Source organism: Diachasma alloeum, unplaced genomic scaffold (assembly GCF_001412515.2).
Source record: "Diachasma alloeum isolate Michigan unplaced genomic scaffold, Dall2.0 Dall_scaffold_00409, whole genome shotgun sequence".
Classification (NCBI taxonomy): domain Eukaryota; kingdom Metazoa; phylum Arthropoda; class Insecta; order Hymenoptera; family Braconidae; genus Diachasma; species Diachasma alloeum.
The window spans coordinates 105,368-128,969 of NW_021680548.1; the positions used below are offsets into that span (position 1 = coordinate 105,368).

Below are 23,602 nucleotides of genomic sequence, written 5' to 3' on the forward strand. Positions count from 1 at the left end.
AAATCATTAAGAATTCGCAAAAAAAAGAAAGTTATAATTATAAAAAAATATTATACAAAACGTTACATTTTTCTATAAAAGTTGTTGGTAGCCTCTGATTTTTGGANATGAGAGCGGTGCGATACGCGTCTCAGTGTGGATGTAGCGAGGCGCTACAGGGGGGGGGCTTCGCCCCACACGCAACAAATCATTAAGAATTCGCAAAAAAAAGAAAGTTATAATTATAAAAAAATCTTATACAAAACGTTACATTTTTCTATAAAAGTTGTTGGTAGCCTCTGATTTTTGGACTTTTGGGCATTTGCTAAAATATCTGATGGAAGATTTTCGTTGTTGTTATCAAAATCATCACAACGGATTCTCTTCTGCGGAGTTTTTGGCGATCCTGCTGTTGCTTCATTGGAGAATATTTTATTTCCATTTTCTTCAAATGTCACATCACCAATAAACTCCTCCTCATCAGTAAATAAATTCTCCTCACTGCCTAACTCTTCATCACTATCAGGAATTATACGATTTTGGCTCATTTTATCTGCTTCGAAAATCACCTTTTCATTTTTCGGTCATTCCATGTATTCACTATTCGGAGGTTAGATTTCCTTCCTTGTTATTCTCTTTTAATAGGTGATGCGCATGCGCGTCATGCGTTATTTCGGGTTTCAGTTGAGTGTGGGTAGGCGCTTGAAACCCGCTACTTTCCAGTTGACTATAGTCAACTGAAACCCATGCAGTTACACGCACGTATCATATAAAAACATTTTTCTTTATCTCCAACTCATTTTCTACAGATTTGACCGAAGTGTGTTCCAACCACAGGAAAATACACGCGCGTCACCCGCTTAGTTCCCCTCGACAATAGCTTCTTAATTACGAGAGATAGATGATAAGTTGTATGACAAAATATGTATCTTTCTCACACACCTGCACGGAAAGTTCGTACTTTCCTCCCGCTCATTAAAGAGCAAAATACGAAGTTTCCTTTGCAGGCGTGTCAAAATAGTATATTGTGCCCCTAGGAAGTAAATAGTATATTTCTAACCTAGGGAGGGAAAATAAAGGATCCTCACCGCCAGTGCAATTACCAGCCGAGCCGAAGGCGAGGTTGGTAAGCACGCGGCTGAGGGTCCTTTATTTTACTTCCCGTGGTTAGAACGCGATTTTCCGTCTCGGCGTAGGCGCAAAGTCAGAGTTCCCTCCCGCGAAGCGGGAGGGAAATGTAACTTTGCGCCCGCCGGGACGGAAAGTATTTTCTGACGAATGTGACGTTATACCCCGAGCCGAAGGCGAGGGTTATAATCACATTCGTCAGAAAATACTTTTACTGCCGTGTGGCGCACGATATTTTATGATTCGAGGACTGAAAACCGCGATTTAACCGAGCGAAGCGAGGTTAGAATCGCGGTTTTCCGTCCCTAGAGGCATAAAATAGCATGTGCACCTCGGGCGGGAAAACACGACTTTCCGCCCTTGATGCACAATATATTATTTCAGGTTACGAGAATTTCTTGTTCGAAGCTTTTTTTCCGATCCCTAACCATTCCTGTGATATTTCATTTGAAACAATGAAATTGTCATAAGCAAATAGACGACGCATGGTTTGGCGTAAAATGGTCGTCATATTCGTGACTAGCACCCTGAAGAACTGGAAATTCAATTTAGAAATTACTTTACTGCTTTAGTTTAGCATTTCGAGCCCCGAATAGGCTCATGTAACGTGGTGAAAATGAGCTGGCTCCCCTGAGATATTGCTAGCCTCGGTCCGAGGTTGAAATGGTCTCAATCCTCGAAGCTCGACGGATCGACCTCGAACCGAGTTTTCAACATCGATCGATCAAGGCAATTTTCTATTAAGGACGGTATAAAAGGAGGAAAACATGAGTACACCAATATTCGATGCCGGATCTGGATCTGAAGGAATATTTAAGGGATGGACGAAAACCAAATGGATTTTAACAGGAGGAGTCCGAGCGTCAAGAAACACGCGAAGCACGTTGATCAAACTCAGTCAATTTGATTATAATAAAGTCAATGTTTACACAGTAGTTGATTAATCGAGACGATCGAGAGATTGATGCGGGTCATAATCATAAATAATGCAGTTCAAAGCATTAAATAATGCAGGGCCATTAATACGCGGAACAATAGCAATTCGCAGGGCGATATGTACACAGTACGATAACCGAAATGCAAATGAGAGTGATTGATGGACCGCAAGGTGGCAGATGTCAATCATCGAAGGTCCCAACGTGCCCCAATTTAAATGGGGGTGTTCACACAACACCTGTCCATCAAGTGGCGCCTCAGGTGTCAGAGATGAGAGACCACTGGTCATTTGTGGTGAGAGAGCAGATCTGCTGTGGGCAAAGCCATGCAAGCATGCGAGCGAAGCTAGTGTGTGCAAGCGTGTATAGTGCGTGAGCCCGAAAAATAATTCGGTGTACAACCGAATATCCTAAAAAAAATTACCTTTTCTGTGATCTAATTGAGATAATTGAAAAAACACCTAGTTCTATTCCATGGAATCTAACGAAAATTTTGCTAAAAAAAAGTTTAAATCAGATGAAAATTGGGGTGCGAGGAGCAATTCATTTCGCTCGCTCCCATTGCGTATGGGCTGGAGTGGGTGTGACCCATTACGGGTCGAACAAACAAGTTTCCGAACAATTCCCATTTTTCTGTTTCCCGGGTAGAAATCAAGCCGCTCGAGCTCGGCTCGGAACCCGTATCCCAGCTAGAAATACGCCACTCCGCCCCAGCTTGGGATAAACTCCATGCGCGTCACATGTACCCGAAGTTGATCCGCGTCATGCGCTGACAGCCCAGCGTTAGACTATTACGCGAAACGCTTCGCCGGGCTTTAGTTGAATGGCCACTGCTCAACCTCAGGTTCATTTCCAATTACTCAATCCCAGTATACTTAACCTCAATAATGATTTGACAGGTCCGATGGCATCGTGATTTGAGTGAAAAAACAATCGAATAAATGTGAAGATGGCATGCTTTTTCAGATGAACAATCACAAGTTCATCAGAAATAACGTGATGTTAACTAATCGAATGGGATTAATCTGAAAATACAAGGTAGAACAATTCACTGAAACGTAGTCAAAACTTTCTTTTTTCTCGCGAATACAACAAACAAAATCAAGAAAAATAATCACTTGAAAAACGTTAACGAACCTTTATTATTAATTATCAACGCTACAGGAGAGGATATTCTTCATTTTTCGATAGGCCTACGAGTTCTAAGAATATTCTACGATTTATTAGGGAAATGTTGAATACAGGTATGCCAAAATAACACGCATGAAAAAATTCAACAGAAAAACCTAGCGCTTTCTATTAAATTTCTATTGGAATTCTATGAGAATTCTCTGGAAGTTCTATTAGAATTCTATTCGTTTCTTGCGCCGATTCTATAGGAGATTATGCAACTTCATAGAGTCTTTTTGTTAAGGTAAAATTTGGTGCAAGAAAGTAAATAGGTTTTTATGTTCCTATAGATTTTCTTAGGCGTAAGATTTCTAAGTGTTTTCCGCTCGATTTTTCTTGATTTTCCAAAGTATTCAAATTTTAAATCGATATTCTAAAAATGCATAAATATCATTCTATTCCACCCTCCACTCGAAACGACACGACTCAATCGGAGCTGAGTTCTAAGCGTTGAGCCACAGCTCAAACTCAAGTGCCGGGTTATGCCGTCTGATGAGCGTTCGACTGTGAGCCGGTATGGAGCGGCGTGTCGCGGCGTGAACTCGGGTCAAGCGGCAAGCCGAGGCTGAGCTCGCGCTCACCCGAGTTGCGGCTGAATCCCCGGTTGAATTTCTACCCAGGTTATTGGGAAAAATGAATAAATTTGGAAATTTCCGTCCTTCTAACAAGAAATCTGTTGAGACAATTTTGCTCAGCATCCAATCAAAATCCAATTACATTACTGGAAAAACTCCGGTCTTACGTGTGGTCTGAAACTAAGATCTAAGATCGTAAGTTCGGTAAACAGTCTTAAAACCAGATCAATATCTGATCTTAACATGAGATCAATATCCGATCTGAACACGCCGTTCAGACCTCAAATTTTAAGAGTGCAACTTTAAGATCGGAAAAGGATCTGATTTTAAAATCTTTAGGTTAGTTTAAGTCCCGCGAGGTGTTAGATCCACTGTCAATGTAAGATCGGTGTAGCGATGAAGATAAAAAATGTAACACCATTTTGGAGTCTTGTCAGAGACGTAAATAATCATAATAAATTGATTTATAAATTGATTTCATAAATTTATTGATTTATATATTAATTTATCGATATGCAAATTTGCTCAATACATAAATTATAAATGCATGGTAAATTAATCGTTTATTGAACGAGTAACTCAATAAATCATTAATTTACCATGCATTTCATAAAACAAATTCCAATGGACGAATGTTAGAAGCCCGAAATCACTCATTTTTTACCTTAGTTTTTCTAACTCATTTTGACCCTCAACTCTAACCCTTATTTCTGCACATTATTTTCAAGGCCGTGGCTGAAGGTGCTATGCGTGAAACACGCAAGCTTGCGTATTACACGCAAGTCTTGTGTATTACCCGCAGGCACTGCGTATTACACTCAGGCTCTGCGTATAACACGCAGGTTTTCCGTAGCACACGCAGGCTCTGCGTATTATACGCAATTAATACGCACGACCTGCATGTAATACGCAAGACCTGCGTGTAATACGCAGAACCTGCATGTAATACTCAAGACCTGCGGGTAATACGCACAGCCTCCGTGTAATACGCAAGACCTGCGTGTACCACACAAGACCTGCGTATAATACGCAGACCTTGCGTGTTTCACGCATAGTACCTTTAGCCACGGCCATGAAATTTTGGGCTGATTGATTCTCATTATATTTCAGTCTCGTTCTCGGGATTACAATCTTTGTAATAACTGATAGTACCGCCGCTTATGCAAGGTCAATTCACAAGTTTAGAGAGCAATTTGAAAAAAGTGCGCCCCAAGGGCTTGGTGGTGCCCTCTTCGATGCCTTAATTTTCATAACGTTTTTTGTGCTTGGTAGAGACACATGTTAGAGAGCATTAAAATTCCGAAAATAATAAATTACTGTTATCATCTTGACATTTTTTTGAGTACAAAATGTCTAAAAATAAGAAGAGAAACGGAGAAAATGTCTGAGAAGAAGAAATTCTTAAGAAGATGAGAAAATTGTAGAAAAAACGGGAACGCACCAGCGACGTAACCTCGAAAGGTAAAAATTTGGTCGTAATTTTTTCTAAACTACGTTGTACTTTCCACGGGCCACGTGTCATCGTCATGAGCGATCTCACGTTGCTGCTGGCTTATGGCTGGTGACTTTTGCACGAAGGAGGCAAAGACAACCAGTGCATTGAAAAATTGTTGGTCTTCTTTTACAGATGACAAAAGTGACAACAGTCTCTTCATGATGGAACAAAACCTAGCTGGCTGGGGCCTTTGGGCCTTGGGTCAAGCACGAAAGCACCCACCCCAAAAAAATAATTTTTCCAAAACCCACCCTTATAAATGCATATTTTTACGCTTTTCATTTATTGTAGGACTCTAAACAATATGAAAATTAAGGCATCGAAGAGGGCACCACCAAGCCCTCGGGGCGCACTTTTTTCAAATTGCTCTCTAAACTTTTGAATTGACCTTGCATAAGCGGCGGTACTACCAGCTATTACAAAGATTGTAATCCTTTCGAACGAGCCTTCATACAACTACAATCGAACGTCACTTACAGGTAAGTTCGTTTGATTTCCAATTTTGGGATAGAGCAATTTAACTGAAAATAGTTTTTGTCAAAAAATGAAACATCGTCATTCTTTTAATAATTTTCAAATCTGTACGACTTGACACGTCATCTACCATAAAATTATGTTCTTTTTTGCTTCATATTATGGCAGTGTTTAACCCCTCACGTACGGGCTCGGTATGTCATACCGACCCATGCAAAAACGTACGGCTCTTTTCAAAATTGAATATTTCCGAAACTATGGCAGATAATACAATCGGACTTACACCATTGGGAAGGTGAATACTGTAGCTTCAATCATATATTTTATTTATAATTTTTCATTCATCAGAAAATATGGGATGCGAAGAGTATTGAGCGTGTTGTAGACTTGGTAACAGAAAGGGTTAATACTGTGATAGACACGAATGTGTAGAGGGTCGTATATTTTGAGGGTCGAATTTTGTAACGATCAAAAATTTTTAGTTTATAAGCTTTAAGGGTCAGATGTTCTGAGAGTGAATTTTCGATTTCGTAATTTTCAATTATGTTCTTGCTATCCACCATGCAGGTGGATACAGATTGATTACATTGAAAACATTTGGGGCAAGTGAGACTGTTGAAAAAATTTATAAACATACAAACAAAGAAATAAAAATAGAATATGTATTAATTTAATAAGTGTGATTATAGATATATTATCTCTCGCTATGAAGAATAATAATCTTAGAAATAATAAATAACTTACCATTCCAATAAATTAAAATAACGATAAAAATAATAACGGACATTGGCATAGAAAAAAATATAGGAAACTTTCCAAGAAGGATTTTCACGGTAATGTATCATAGAACTATTGCGACAGATCCATTCGGAAGCTTATTACCAAGGAAATTGGTAGAGATGAAGAATTAAAAAGACTAATAACAAAAAAAATAACGGTCTCTCGGTTCTGTCGAATAGGCTCGCAACTCTGTTAGTTTTCCTGGAAATTTATAAAAAAATTTCGAAAAATCCGCACACTAACATACACACACCCATTTTCTAAAAATTTCATATCTTGACGTTTCATGACATTCTCCGTCATTTCCAAGCGAAATTAGGAGATCATAAAAATGAACGATTAAAAAGCTTCCCTTCGCAAGCAAAAATGCGTCTTCGAGACATTTACACGTAAATACATTACAAGGGATGAGTTGTGTAACGGTTTTCATGTCCTTCAATTGGAAATTATGAGTCCGGGACTCGTATCGAAATATACTATTTTGGCCGTATGACGAACAATATTTTTTGTCACGATGGAATGACAAAAAGTGCCTTTTCGTTCACTTGCAAACGAACAAAGGCATAGTTTGCCACTCGTTGAATTTAACATCACTAACAAAAAATAGCTTGGCAAATGACCGAAAGAGATTATCAGCTCGTATGATTGGCAGCCCTCACCTCGGTTCGCACTTCCAATTTCGCACTCGTGAAAAATCCGTCGCACTTGTATTGAAATATACTATTCGTTTACAAGTAAAAGAAAAGGTACATTTCGGTACAACGTGAACGTTGTAATAGTGAAAAAATATCTCGACCTAATGTATGCAAACTCTTACGGAGTAAGCTTATGGACGACTCATGGACGTTCACGTGAAGAGGGCCCACTGCCGATATGGAGTTATGTATAACTCCGATAATATTGATAAGATTCTGTATACATTTCACCCCCAAAACGATAGGGTGGAAGATTACGTCGTTACAGAAGATCAGTAAAATAATTTATCATTGGTACAAGTGGGAATTACGAAGATACAAATGTGAATTTCTCGGAAAATAGATGTAACAAAGTGGGCCCTTTTGATATGGACGTAGTAGCATTGGAAGGAAATTATAGGATTTTCCAGGAACCTTTCTTGAAAACAAGTATAGGTAATTTTCATCATAAGGTCCACAACCTATTTCCTGACGATTGTAGCTTTATACAATCACACTACAATCATACTACAATCACATTCGTCAAAAAAAACGTTGTGGACCGAGTGATGAATGTAGTTTTTCGCCATTGGCCCGAAAACCGCGATCTAACCGAGCGAAACGAAGTTAGAATCGCGGTTTATCGGGCCAGTGACAAAAAAGGTATTTTTTCTTGTAATTCTTACTTTGCTACACAGAAAGGGTTCCTTTGGGTACTTTGCTTTCTCCTCTTATTGTCACATTCAAAAAAATTTAAGAGAAATGAACAAATTTTTGAAATTTATTAATTAAAATTTTTTGTTTTTTCTACCCCTCGCAGAAAGGAAGACTGGAAGATGTAGTCGTGAACACATCCTACAGAGGCAAACAACTTGGAAAATTGTTAGTAACAACAATTGCTCAGTTAGCCAAACGTCTACAGTGCTACAAATTATCTCTGGACTGTCGTGATCACTTAATTCCATTTTACGAGACTTTGGGCTTCAAACGAGAACCAGGAAATGCGAATGCTATGCACATGAGGATTGAGGCTGTTACTGAACAATCTCGATTATGATTTTCGATATATTGTCATACTGGAGAGGTTGTAGTCTTCGGTTCGTGCTATAGTAGATATTATGTGGCCCAAAGATTGGAATCTCGCTAGTGCACCTTTATTCATTCCTGAGAATCTTAGGAATTTTCTAAGAATCTTCTAATAATGCTTACACATGGAAATGTTTATTCAATAATAATAATAATCATCCACTTATTTAAGTTGTATAATATACTTATTCTTGAGAATGTAGATGACGCTAAATTAATTATTAAGTCTTCTGGTCCCATAAACTGCAATTTTAACCTCGCTTCGCTCGGCTGGATGGCAGCTTTTGGGCCCAGAATCTTAAAATCGTCTGTATCACATGATCTCCAAAAGATTCTCTGACAAACTTGAGTTTATAATTCCAGCCAAAGGTGAAAATTATAATCAAATTTGCTGAAAAATACTTTGTGAGCCTATTGATGTAATCTACTATAACTTGAATGGATTCATCGATCATTTAAAAATAGTATGTTGTGTTACAAGTGCATGAAGAACAACTTTTTCCCACGCACGCGTAACACATCCTATTTTTTATGATACCTGCCGAGTTCACTGTTCGGAACGGTAGTGGGCGTAAATTGGTTATTTTTGTGCACGGAGTGCGTAACGTTCAAGGGAATCCACTTTATGCACGACCTACGAACTTTACGCACACTAAACCGTTTCGAAAAGTGAACTTTGGAGGCAGGTATCGCAAAAATAGATTAAACTTTCTTAGCAGCAGTCGTAGTCCGCAGTTTTGCCGCTCTTTTTGCTTCCATTTGCCGTTGTCTTGCTAATTTCCTCTCCTCACGTTTCCTTCTTGCTTCTTCGAATTTGTTGCTAGTTCCAGATCCTCCTACAACGGAAGAAACAATTAATTTCTCCAAAATTTTATATTGTCGTCTCGAGAGAACGGAGGAAATTCAGGCGGGGAGTTCTCATTAATCAGGATTGATTGATGAGAACAGATTCGCTAGTAAATTCTATTGGACTTTTATTGCAAGTTCTATGAATTTTTCACCGATCCTATTGATAAATTCCGGAGTTTTCCCATACATTTGTTTTAATAGAAAATAGCCAATAGTAACTTTTTTATAGAAAAAATCGATAGAATGTGACTGTTTGAAATAACTTTTTCATTGAGACATTTTCTAAAAAAATTCTTCGACATAAATTTTGCAATTTTTTTTCACTCTATTCTTTTTTTTCTGTTATTGAAGAAATCAAGCAAACTGACTGTAGTATTTTACACGTCAGGAAATCACTGCTTACAGCCGTTATGAAAACAAAAATTGTTCGTCATACGGCCTAGAAAAACTTTTTTAGCTCATATGATTACAAGCCTCGCCTTCAACTTGAGATGCAAACCCACATTTACCAGAAAAGTTTTTTTCTGTCTTATGACGAAATCCACTATTTACCTCAGTAGTTGGTAAATGACGATTTGTGGTGAATATAAGGTTGGCAGCTTGAACTAAAAGTGAGGGTTATAATCACACTCGCCAAGAACGTAATTTGCCACGAGTTTCTAACCTATCTTAACGTATGAAAAGATTCTATGGGATTTCCTATTGGATTTCTTACAGGATCCCCTATCATATGTAAGAGATTTTTGCCGGTGCTTCACCAGCAAATATCCCAAACTAGTTTGGCATCTTCTCTATCGCTCCATTGTTGGGCGCCAGCTGGATTTTCATGGAGAATCCAACGGTAAACCGGCCTCAGAGGATAACTCGTCTACCCTGAGGACTTCTCGTGGCGGGACTAAATATGCCGAGCCAGCATCAGCGTAATACGGTAGAGTGGGCGAGGTCCACCATACTAGGAGTAATTCACTCGATCGATCTTCGTCTTTTCAGGCGAGAGATTTCGATAAAGCTTATCTTTCAGGAGCCATTCCTCCATGTATCTTTCGCCGAGGATGTTTCCATTCCTCTCACGTATTTCTTTCCTCTCCAGAGTGGCTCAACTCTGGAGAGGTCGACCATTACCTGCGAATCCTTCTCACTCCTCGGAGCGCCGAACATTGAGAGGTACATGCGACACAGGTATCCGGAGACTTATTCTCATCCACCTGTGCAAACCCCAACTAAACCTCAATGCTCGGTAAAAGCATTATCATCGCGGGCCAACACCCAGATTACTCGTCGTGGAGGCACGTGCGATCGGGCCTCCAGGAGTCAGCCTAACTCCTGACCCACGGATCCACGCCAACACCACTTCTTTCATCCGAAGTGATGGATCCCTGAGAATATGGAATTAAAACATCCCACGTCCTCAAAGTAATCCGATCATTCTATTTGGGACGCCGAAGCGTCCCATTCTCTCGCTGTTTCGGTCTTGTCCTCACAACGGACCCCCATAATCCATACGGATTAATGCCACTAACCACTGTGCCGAGTAACCGGAAAACCATCCGCTCAACTCCAGTGCCTGTCACCGACTGTCTCGAAATCTACTAGGGCTTTCCCCCCCTAGTCTGAACATTTCAGCGGCGGTGGGTCATCCGTTACCCCACCACCACCAATCAGCTCACCTAGCCGTTGGTCCCTATAGGGAATATAGACTATAGTCTAAGTCGATAGCGCCTCTAGAATCGCCCAGTTGGAACGCCAGTACGTTGGCCCATTTTCCCCAAACACAGCTGGGCGAGTTTCTAAATATGGCGACAGCGTATCGACAGCCTCTCTATAATGTTCAGAAGCATGGTTTCACCCAAACCACGCCTCTTGGCATTATTTGATTGGTCTATTCACCTCACGCGCGGTTCACTTGAACCGCCGCTCGATGTCACTCTCATCTCTCGCTCAGCTTCTGCAGCTGGCGTTAGATGTCGTTCCTTACTGTTGCCCTCACTATAACCATCCTTGACTCATGGTTTTTTCGCGTTGGTAAAACAGTTTACCGTAACGAGAAAATCTCGTTACACATATTATTCCTATTGGATTTCCTACAGGATGTCTTATACGATTTCCTACAGGATATCCTGTAAGATTTTCAATACGATTTCTTATGAAATCTAGGGTCATAAGAGTCAAGAGTCATATGGAGGTCATGTAAGGGTCATGTAGGGGTCATATGAGTCATGTGAGGATTATATGAGGGTCATATGGGGTTCATATAGAGGTCATGTAAGAGGATCATGTAAGAGCCATATGAGGATCACATGGGACCATATGAGGGTCATATGGTAATATGAGGATCAAATGATCTTCAGTTCATTTTATCCTCCTATTACCATCACATTAAAGATGAGAATTTATATAGCGTTCCACATCTTTGTGACGTCATAGGAAAATGATTGGATGGGATTTGGATGAGGTAGGAGGGGAACCAAAATTATTCTCAATATGAATGACCAGAAAATTTTTTTATTGAAAAAAGTAGATAGTCCAAACCAGGGTTTGAACCCGGGACCTTTGGATCATGCATCGGGTGCTTTCCCAACTGAGCTATTCGGTTACTAGCTATTTCCTCATTTCAAATCATATAACCCCCATATGACCCCCACATGATCCCTATATGACATATTTGAACCTTATTGTGACCCTAAATTCCCCCTAAATTTTATAGAAAACTTTGTTGAAAATCTCATATGAAATCTTACAGAAAATCTTATAAGATATGCTATAGGAAATCCTATAGAATACGCTATAGGAATATCGCATAGGATTTTTTCATACATGATTCGGTCGGTCAGATCGTGGTTTTCGGGTCCAATGACATAATATTCATGTCATGTCATGTATATTTCATGTCGAGTGCCACGGGGGTTTTCGGCTAGTGGAAGGTTCGCGCGCCGAGCCGAAAACCCCTGTAGCACTAGACGCGAAAAGTCTTTTCGTTGACTTCTAAACGAAAAAGGCACAGTTCAGTCTCTCGTTGAACGTAACATCACTGTCAAAAAATATTGTTGGACACATGTGAGACGGGAATTTTCAACTCGTGTGGTGGGCAGCCCTCGGCTTCGCCTTGTTACACCCGTGAAAATTTCACACTCTGAAAATTCAATGCAACTTCACACTCGTGAAAATTCCATCTCATTCGTATCGAAATATACTAATATGTCACACGGCGATAAAAGTATTAGCGCTCGATGAAATAATGTACTATTCTGTCACTAGAATTGCGGTTTATCGGGCTTTGTGTCATAAAAAAATTTTAATTAACTCATAGTAAATGACATGTGACGGTAAACCTCACACTCGCCAAAAATGTAATTTACTAACTCGTTAGGTAAAAGACTCTAAGCGCACAACGTCTATAAACTGGTAATTTACACATTCAAAGCTACGCGTCCGTGAATCGCTGCTCCCAAAAAAAATTACTTTTGATCAGTAGAAAAAGTAATTGTATTCAGTACCAAGGGATTTCTGGGGAAAAGGCACATTTTTGTACTTCCTCGTACTCACAAAATAACTTGATGCAAGTATCATGCACCAAGTACCTGTGTACTGGTGAGAAGTACCTCAGTACTTGTCACAAGTATTTTATTACTTGGGACAAGTAAAAAAGTACTTGTACTGAGTATTTGGCTGGTTTTTTTTTTTATATTCCGGCCCTTTCTGCCCTCTGATTGGCTAATCGGCCCTATCCAACCCTATGCATGCGGCTGTGGATTCTACACTGCACCGCATTCGCACTCCTATAGAACATAGGAGTAGCATGGGAAACCACAGGAAACCCATGCCGGTACAGGGGGTCACTATATTAGTGACCTCCCGCTCGCCGGAGCCTCCGGTTGAAAAAATCGGTTCCACGGGAATCGAACTCACAACCTTTCGCACACTAGGCTCGCACCTAGCCACTTCGGCCACCGACGTCGGTAATTTGGCTGGTTCTTTTCAAAAGTACCAAATAAGCTCAATATAAGTGCACAGAGGAAAAAAGTGGGTTAGCTGTATAAACTAGTTTCTAGATTTTAGAAAATCCTGTTCTGAAGCTCTTTATCCTTGGTGGGATCATAAAAACTGAAGAATTTGGGGATTGTTTTTAAGAACTAATATTTTCTAAAACCAATGCTTAATTCTTCTTAATTTTAGACAATGTTCAAAATGAACTAAAAAATTGCGGCCTAGGTATTCAAAAGGCGTAAGTGCCCCATATATAGGGAGAGGTGTCCAAATATCGGGAGTTTCAGATGTGAGTAGAGAATATGAGGGGTTTCGTACATGGGGATTTCTTGAGGACGGGCTTAATTATTGGGAGGAGAGGTTTATATGGCTTATTTTATTTATGGGAGGAGAGCTCGTATATGGGGGGTTCATATATGGAAAGGGGGTGGGGTTATACATGGGAGGAGGTTATATGGGAGGGGGGTATACATGGGGTGCTTTTATATGTGAGAGTTGATTTTTTTCTAAAACTTAGAAAAAAGTTTCTAGATTTTAGAAAACTGAAGATTAGAAATGACGGTTTCTAAAATTTAGAAACAATAATAATAATACCAAATAATAATAATTTAGCATATCAATAATTCTCGAAAGCATCCATAAAAATCGCAATCTATTGAATTTTTCTTACAAAATACCTTCTGCTGAAGATTTCTATTTACAAAAATGCGCAAAAAAGCCCATTCTATCCACAAATAATATTCACTTTTCTCAATAAAGTAATCAATTCGAAGTACTGAAATTAAGTCCTAAAAGTACTTGAGAGAAGTTGAAAAATTACTTTTCACTAATACCTTTGGTCTTGGGAAAAGTACAAAAAGTACTGGCAAAAAGTGGTGAAGCTACTTGCTCCCAGTACTATTTCTACTCTATCGGCAGATGTGGACTTCATCCAAGGACACAAAATGTGCTTGGGACGAGTATTTTTAGAATTTTTCAAAAGTGAACTTCCCCCATGTACTGGTTTGTAGGGATAGCCAAATTTGTAATATTTTATTACGATTACTTTTGGAGCCCTTAAATAGATAACATCAACCTTGAAATTTTTTGATTAATTAAGTATCATCAATTCAAATATTCAAATTTTTAACTATTTTATCAATCAATAATTTGAGGTGGGAAGATTGACGATTACTTGTGTAATCGAAAATCCCCATTTAAAAAATTTGAATTATTTACTTACAAGGAACCCTAAGTAGGTGTCCGCCTCCGGTTTCGATGAAACTAATATATGTTATAGAGGAGTCAAAACTAAGGGACACGTATTTTTTCTTATCGGCTAATACGTGGATTTTGGGGGCGAAACTGTCCTCTGGAGTTGGCCATTTCTTAGGGTGTTTTGTCATTAGCGTATATAAAGAGAATACTCAGATAAAGAGAATACTCAGGAGGAAGCTCATGATGAATGATGAATATGTGAATCAAAATCATCCCCAGTGGTTAAAATTTAGGGGGTGGACTACCCTCGCGAAAAATTATTTTTCCAATTGAAAAAAAACCTATTCAGAATTTTATGGAACCAATTCCATTTGCAACAGCATTCAAAAAGACACAATACCTTTTTTGCATTTTTTTACAAATTGCAATTTAACGGCAAAAAAAACAATGTCTAGTAATTTGTGTGGGATAAAAGGATTAACAGTCAAATTCGTACCTGGTGTGGTGAATGTGGGGGGTAAGTAACCTCCTGACAAGTCAGTCTGCGATAAAACAAAAAAAACATCGTTTAAAATTTTATGAAATCATTCCTATTTGCTACCTAAGGAAATGCTACAAAGTAGCTTTTTTTGTTTTTGTTTTCTTCAATCGAAATTCGAACCCACCGAGTAGATTACGAATAATTTGCAAATCGTCAAATCTGCTGCCTATTTACTTTTCATGTAGTTTCTCTGGACGAATCGCCATGACAGCCTTCCCAACATCACAAGCATTGGATGACAACTCGATAAGGAAATATGACAATGATTATAGTAATTATTCAAGAATGGGATTCCAAGTAAACATTTCTAATAATGCTAGAGTTCATAGCATATATTTTTTGCACATATTATGATTTTAGTATCATTTCCCGAATTATCAATATTCTAGATAGGTAATATTAGGTATCATAATTCATACAGAAATTGTATTCATAAGAAAAATGCCACAAACAAAGAGATTTTTTCCATCATGAGCATCGAAATATAACGACATCGGTACAGTCCACAATGTCACAGTGGGGATGAGAAGATTGCCCGATGGCAAAATCGACGGGATTCTCAAACTCATCCGGTTTTTTTTAACAATATAACCACCTTTAAACTAAGCATGATGAAATAAATTTTGATATCTTTACCTTTCGATATCAACATAGGTAATAACTCTTTATTTGGAGGTGTTGCTTCTCGTACCGCTTCAGGGCAGTGACCACTCCACGAATCTATCAGCAGTAGACTTTTAGGTCCAACGTTCGGGAAAAATACTTTCTTCAACCAGATTTTCAAATGCTCTAAAAATTAAGAACATTTTAATGATCGTGATTAATGTATACAGAATATCAAGTGCTCTTGTGTCTTAAACATTATCTTACCTGAAGTGAGTTTCCTCGATTTTGAGGCAGTGACAAAAACATTGGATGGTCTGAAAAGATTCTGCTCCACGATAGGGTCTAAAGTTCCAGAAGGTTCTTTTAAAACCAGGAAGAGAGGTGACAGTAATTTGCCATCAGCAGAAATTGTGGGTTGTATCGTATAACTATGTGTTTTCGAGGTTATCAATTGTACTATACATGCCACTTGTTTTACGCCTTCTTCAGCTAAAGTACGTCCTGAATGAATTTCCAATTGAATACCACTCTGGTCCAAATTATAGATGTTTTCCGGTCCATACATGACAATATAAGGCTGAACATTATGAAGAAATTCGTCTGATTGTTTCTGTAGAGTTTCTCGATTTTCTAATGTCTTGCGCATGACAAATTTGTTAATTTTCCGAGATGTGATGCAATGTGCTTTCTTGAAATGATGTACCACCATGGGGAAGCCGTGAACGAATGTCATCAAATCCTATGCCGAGCCCACCTGTGTAGATCAATGTCGTGAAGAATCAATCCCGCATCAATTGCGTTGTTTATATTATTCAATGTATACTCCGAAATACACTTCAACTTCCTCATATATGTCCCTCTTTTGTTGATTTGGTGTGCCCACCGACGTCACTGTCAACTGGATTTCACCTTTTTGAATCGATTCGAAACTGTTTCCACAGAAAGATTTTGATCGTCTTTGCACTTCTCCAGAATTCTACTGCTCTCCGATTATAGTCAAAATCTACAGATTCCTTATCTTCCGAACAACTTTCAGATGATTCTTTATTCTGTGGTTGAAATTCTTAATCTTCAACCGCTATCATTTCTATATCTTTATAAGGCTCTTGAAAATCCAGGGATGTTTCTTCAATCATTTCCACACAATTGTATTCCTCCATGGATCGAAGTAAAATCGTTTGGAAAGTATCCACTAATTCGCATTCCGCAATGTTCACGGGCGTTTCAGTGATATTTAAAACTTCAAATGTTACCATGAGAAGTCTGATGACGTTGATTGGATTAATGTTCATCATGAAACGGTCACAAAATACAACACTCACTGCTAGACCGTTTTTCTCGACAGATTTTCGTACACTGAACTGCATGAAAGATGAAAGCCAAAAATACATATTTATCCCCATGATTTTATTTTTAAACAAAAGGAGTCACATTCCAATCGATATTGCATATCAACATATAAACATCGATGTAGTAAAACCACCTCAATTGTATGTTATTTTTAATTTCTTATACTCTACACAATTTTCGACTTCTCCATGACCACTGGCCAAATTTATCCATTCCTAGTACTACCCCCTCGCACTGCTTCATCAGAATGTTCAAGAACACGTATTTCATTCTCGAAGATGCAGACGATGGCTTTTTCTTTTGCCTACATATTCAGATTCCAGAAACAAAAAAAATGAACGAAGAAGGTACTCCGTATTTTTCTCATTCTGTTGGGAATAGTGATTTTATAAAATTTTAGATTATATTTTTTTTCCATTCGAAAAATGGTTTCTAGGAGGGTAGTTGGCCCCCACATTCAACACCCCCGAGGATGAATTTCATTGTTAATCTCATCAGTTCTCACGAGCTTTGTGTTACACCACGAAAATTTTCAAAATTGAAAAATTACAAGAAATTAATTTTTTTCACCGTCAAATTGCAATCTGTAAAAAAAACGCAAAAAGGTATTTTGTCTTTTTGAATCCTCTTTCGAATGAAATTGGTTCCATGAAATTCCGAGCAATAGTTTTTTTTTAATTGGAAAAATAATTTTTTCGTGGGGGTAGCTCACTCCCTAAATTTCAACCCCTGGGGATGATTTTAATTCACATAATCATCATTCATTATGAGCTTCCTCTTACATGGCAAAATATTTGTCTGAGTATTCTCTTTATATACGCAAACGACAAAATACCCTGAGAAGTGGCCAACTTCAAAGGATAGTTTTGCCCCCAAAATCCACGTATTAGCCGATAAGAAAAAATACGTGTCCCTTAGTTTTGACTCCTCTATAACATATATAAGTTTCATCAAAATCAAAGGCGGACACCTCCCTAGGGTTCCTTGTCAATAGTAAATTTACAGTCTCATATTAACAAATTTTAAATATTTCATTATTCGTAAAAATCAGATTATTAATATTATATTATTTGAAAAATTGAATCAACATATTTTAAACCTTCAATAATGTAAGGGTTAAATCCGTGTAATATTACAGGAATTTAATATTAATGGGGATCTCTGCTGGTTTGCACTGGTGAGAAGTAATTTTTTTTTGTGTGCTTACAGCCGGAATGACAAAAAATATTGTTCATCATACGGCCTAAAAAAATTGTCTAGCTCATATGATTGCAGCCTTCGGCTCGGGCGGCAAACTCATATTCATCAGAAGAGTATATTACAGGTCAAGCAGCGTAAAAAGACTTGTTGACCAAACGAACTTTACCCGCGCGAGCCGAAGGCGAGCGACGGTGAAGTTTATTTCGTCAGCGTGTCTTTTTTACGGTGCATGACTTGTGCAATATTTTTCATGCTTCTGTATGGCAAGATCACGCCCGCGAAAAACCTAACCTGCGCGGAAAAAGTGAATTTGCCGCGCAGAGGCATGAAAAAGTTTTTTTTGGCCTAATACCGAAATATACGATAAAAGAATAAATGGTAAACAAAAATGAAGTTTTTTGATTTTTTCTACAAAATGATTTCTATTGAGCATTGCTGAATAAAACATGTGAAAAAGCTAGCCAATATTTCAATGGCATCGGTGAAAGACTAATAGAGTTTTCAATAGAAGTTCTGCAGAAATCCAATAGAGTTTTCTAACAAATGCGCCAGGTTGTTCCATTGATTAATTTCTGTCGGTTGCAAGAAGAAAAGTCAAGAATCCTTTTTCACAGGGAATTTCCTGCAAAAAACGTATCCCATACCTTTTTCTGAAAATATTTGTAATGACATGACATGACATGAATGACAGTCTAACTTTTATATAGGAAACCATTCTACTCCCTCTCTACTGAATTCACATATTGAATAATTAATCAGGATATTGCAAATAAAAATGAATCAACATTCGAATAGCAGACATTCAATGGATTACATACAATCTTTATTTTCTGCGTTATTATTGTTTCTTTTTTATTTCTGCCAATTCCATTGATAGTGAGCTTGCGGATGGATCAAGCTACGTTTCATCTCAGAAATAAATAATTACAATTACTATCCAATTCCCCCAAATATTGTAGGTAAATCCAGCCTTAAAGATTTCGACAACTTTTTTTGTTTCTTTCGAATAAATATCGTTATGCATTTCAACGTGGTATTTTTATTTCGAGCGTTCGGTGATGAAATCCAAATGTCCAGACGAGAACTCACCTTATTGGCGAGGCCAGAGTCGTTATTTCTATTATTCTGGATTGTTTGTTCATTATTTTATTTGTTTTGTATCGCATCGATTCACTGCTCATTAGATGACGTCGAGGGATAGATCAAGGAGCTGAGAAGGAAATTTGGAGTTGTGATTGGGTCTCGCAATCACAAATACGAGAAATTGGACCACGACGCATTTGAATGATATCGTTGCTTTGGAGGTACCCGATGAACGAATTGGCGGTGCCACTTTACGGAGCCGGATTTTGGAAACTCCAGTGACTTTCTCCCTTTTGGCGGGAAACGCCTGGACGGATGTGAGATGTCCGAGAAAAATATTTATTCAATCAGAAGACTATGTTATGATTTTTGATGCGAAAATTTGTGAGAAATCTGGATTGTTAGCATCACTTGTTCACATTATTACGAGCGTAAGTTGGAATCGCTAGTTTACGTTACCTCTGGTTAGGTTTGATTGCAATGACCAATCAGAGTGAGATGAATCGGCCAATCATACGGTCGATATCGATGTTGGAAATGCGTTTGCTGGTAAGACGAGACCGGTCATTTCTCGTTTGGACGTCACAAGGGTCTGTTGTGTTTCGAGATACGTGTTGGAATCTGAGGAAATTCCAGAAAATCTGCCGTTTTTATGAGAGATAGATTCAGCCACCTGAGCATGAAGGCGCAGTCTGATAAATCTGTCCACATCAATGTTCCGTAACTTTTGATCCGCAGACAAAATTTTTGCAACAAAATTTCCGCGAAAAAATAACCGACGACAATTTATGCATTGAGAATGTTTCCACCGACAATTTCCCCCACATCCATTATTACCGAGGTATAAAATAACCACCGAGAAATTTGCCGGCGGTCTCATTCAGCTTTCATCCTCTTCTGAAACAATATCAAGTTCAAAAAAGAAAAAAGTATCTCAGAATTCAAAGATAACATTTAATTCGCCATTTTCAATTCGATTCATTTCACATACAATTACAGTGCTTCCGCCACTTCACCAGACAAATTCTCCGGGATTCATAGAAGCCCGCTACAGTGGGACCTCCGTAACTGCTCATCTACGTAAGTACACGCTGTCCCACCACACGAGGGCAAGTATTCCCCCACCATTACAATTCTCCTTTATGCCCGTCCTCTCTCTAACCTCTTCCGCTCTCTATCTACAATGCGCGTCGATTGTGCGCAATAGTATTCTGTATACCTGATACTTGGTCGTATGTGGTTATCCGTGATAATTGCGCGCAATCGGCCTAGTGGCTGGAGTCGCTTTGTAGCTACCATAGTGCTTGGACGTGTTTTTCTTTGCTCTGTGTTTTACCTACTATTGTTATAGTGGCCTATTCTCTTGCTAGTTTCTTTTGAGTTATTTCTTTTTTCTTTTTCACTGTCGCTGAAAAATTAGTTACCTAGTAGTTTAGTGCTAAAATCTGAAAAATTGAGTTACAACCATAATTTTGTGCAAAACAAGACTATCTACCTCATGCTAATTGGCATGCTTGTTGGCGTGGGTCGCCATCTTGACTTCTCTAAACCTCCATTTCCAATTTCATTCATGGTCTCCTACCTTCCTCTCATTAACTTCTATACGCTTCACTCCCTCACTCATTTAATTTAGCAAATTACCATACAATGAGCCACTCTCAATATCACTTTTCCCAAAACCGCGATGATCTTCCTGATCCTAACATTTCTCCATTCCCCCTATTCCTCAATGATCATGATGACCCATTCTTCAATCCCCTTTCCCCTAATGACGTCCTATCACCTGCTCAGCAGGAGCTGATTGAGGCCGCTCTTTGGGACGAATATAGAAGATACTATTTTGAGAACAATATACCCACCACTGATCCCCATATGACAATCGAAACCTTAAAAGCACACGCAATGGCTTCCAAGCAGGATACCATATCGCATCCCCTCACTTCTCTTTCGACATCGCCAAGAATTCCCCTATCTCAAAATCAATCTATTATGGAAACCGATCATGAGGAACACCCTGGTAAACGAAAAAACTCCAGTAGATACGGGGACGAGTCGTCTGTGGACTCGGACTCTGAGAGAGCGGTTAAACAAGTTCATGTGTCGATCCCCCCCCCCCTGTCCTCCACCACTAGTTCCCATTCAACCCAATGAGTTTCTTGAAAAGGAATTCACCCAAAATGAGTTCAATCACGCCCTTTTATCTTCTAAAAAATCATCTTTCCCAGGCCTAGACAAAATTGACTATATGATAATTAATAAACTCCCTGATTCATACAAAGAAGTAATCTGAGGGCCGATTTCCTGACTATTGGCGCCAGTTCCTTGTCTTTTTACTACCAAAAAATGTTCCAAATAAATTTAGACCCATTGCTCTTACGTCCTGCTTCATCAAACTTTGTGAAAAAATATTTGCAAATACTCTCGCTTGATGGTTGGAAACTCAAAACATTCTGCCGCAATATCAATTTAGCTTCCGTAAATTGATATCCTGTGGTGATAACTTAGCTATACTCATAACTGAAATTTTCACCGGCTTCGCAAAAAGGCAATTTACTCCTGCAATTTTCTTGGAAATAAAAGGGGCTTTCGACACTGTCGACCCTAACACCCTTTATCAAGATTTAGGATAAGTTCTATCCTTCATGAACCTACAAATTCACAAACCCAAAATCAACTCCAAACTTTTGCCCACCCCTTATAATTACTCCTTTGAACTCATTAATCACAAATCTACTATTAATATCACAATGAGTATAGCGACCAAATTTGCTGATTGCCCAGAAGAAAAGCTCCAAGAACTCATCATTAAAGAAGATCTTCAAAACCACATTCAAATTTATACAGATGGTTCGAAGACCAATATAGGGGACTATGTAGGCTACGCCATCTATATTCCTTCCCTTAATTTCGAAGTTCTGCATAAAATCTCATCATTTGCATCCATTTTCACAGCTGAAGCATTAGCAATTCTCACTGCCCTCCGCTCTATCCCACAAATCAATCACACTGAATTTCTAATACTTTCTGACTCATTAAGTGTTCTGCTATCCTTACTACACTCTACCAAAAACACCAAATGTCACCTTACATTTTAAATATTAAACGAATGGCACGCTCTCAAGGTTCGAGGTGTTCAGGTCGTATTCGTTTGGATCCCCTCATTACCGTGCATAAAAATATCCACGGTAATGGGGGGGTTGACACACGAGCTAAAGATGTGATCACCTCCGGAGTCCTCCAAGACACTTCTCTCCCCTCTTCAGATTTCAAAGAAATCATTAACGATTTAATGAAATTATCCACATCTCGCATTCTCAGAAAAAGAGGAGACCACAACAGCAATCATTACTTTAAACATTTCTACAGAGGCTGGCATCGCCCTTGGTATGAAGAACTACTCGACCGACCCCAAATCACTATGATTTTCAGAATGAGATCCAATCACTTCAACCTAAACGAAAGCCTAGCCTGAAAAAACAATCAACTCTCCACTTTGTGAATGCAAAAAATCCCAAACTCTAATCTACATTTGTTGGCTCTGTCTTATTTATAAAAAACAACTCACTCTCATTAAATCTATCAAAAAATTAAAAATAACTAAATTCAACATAAATGAATTAATTTTCTCCCTTGATGCCAAAATCGTCTATATTCTTTATAACTTTATTAAAAAGACGGGTCGCAAAATTTAGCTCTTGCTTTTTCTGCGTCAAATCTACCACCTGTTTCCTTTTCTCTACCTTACCAATCTTCCTACCACCGGGTCGCAGTAACGTCCCCTAAAGGGATAACGGCTAAGTAGCCAAAGCAGCTAGAGCCATAAAGAAGAAGAAGAAGACCTAGTGCAAAGAGGATTGACTAAAGTAGAGGCTCAGATCTCGGGGTTGGACTGACCCCAAGCCAAAAGTAGTTCGACCCCAACGGAGGGATGCCGCCACGGTCGAATCTGACGGCTGGGCGAACTGCCTGTGCGGGTAACTCGGCAGTAGCAGTCCCGCTGTCACAGGGATAGTTACGGAGGGGAACCTATGTCCTCCTCGCCCTCAACATGTTCTTAATGTTTTTCAGGTGACTCATTTGCTGGCTAATTAATATTAAGGAATGAAACACAGAGGGTGTGACGGAGAATTAAATTCCCCATCAATCGATCCCCGTTGCATCCCTTAATCTCTGTAACAAAAAAATACAAACTACGACAAAGTCATGGGCCAGTGAGAAAAATAATTTTCTTCTCGGCGCACAGTGACGAAAACAGGGATGAAAACAGGGCAGTTCGACGGGGAATTAAATTCCCTATCAATTAACCCTCTTTCATCCCTTAATCTCTGTAACAAAAAATTAAAAACTGCCATGAAAGTCAGGGGCCAGTAAGAAAAATAATTTTTTCGCGGCGCACACTGACTTTTCACCATTCGCCCGGTAATTAAAAATTCACCTCTCCCTTCCTAATTGAGATTAAGGGATGAAAAAAGGGCACTTCGACGGAGAATTAAATT

The 23,602-nt window shown here is 38.8% G+C and overlaps 2 protein-coding genes across 5 annotated transcripts in view; one reads left to right on the forward strand and one right to left on the reverse strand.

The window, feature by feature from the left end:
• LOC107042066 (probable glucosamine 6-phosphate N-acetyltransferase) overlaps positions 1–8,498 on the forward strand; it is a 95,271-nt gene extending 86,773 nt beyond the window's left edge. Inside the window, exon 5 of the mRNA XM_015262938.1 lies at positions 8,031–8,498. Coding sequence (XP_015118424.1) covers positions 8,031–8,267 — 237 coding nt within the window. The 3' untranslated portion in view covers positions 8,268–8,498. The remainder of the gene's footprint in view (positions 1–8,030) is intronic.
• The window catches only part of LOC107042064 (N-terminal kinase-like protein), a gene marked incomplete at its 5' end in the record, with an annotated part of 139,881 nt that continues 124,621 nt past the window's right edge, over positions 8,343–23,602 (reverse strand). For all 4 annotated transcript variants that reach the window (XM_015262937.2, XM_015262934.2, XM_015262936.2 and 1 more), the window contains 1 exon segment: positions 8,343–9,132. In XM_015262937.2, coding sequence (XP_015118423.1) covers positions 8,999–9,132 — 134 coding nt within the window. In that variant the 3' untranslated portion in view covers positions 8,343–8,998.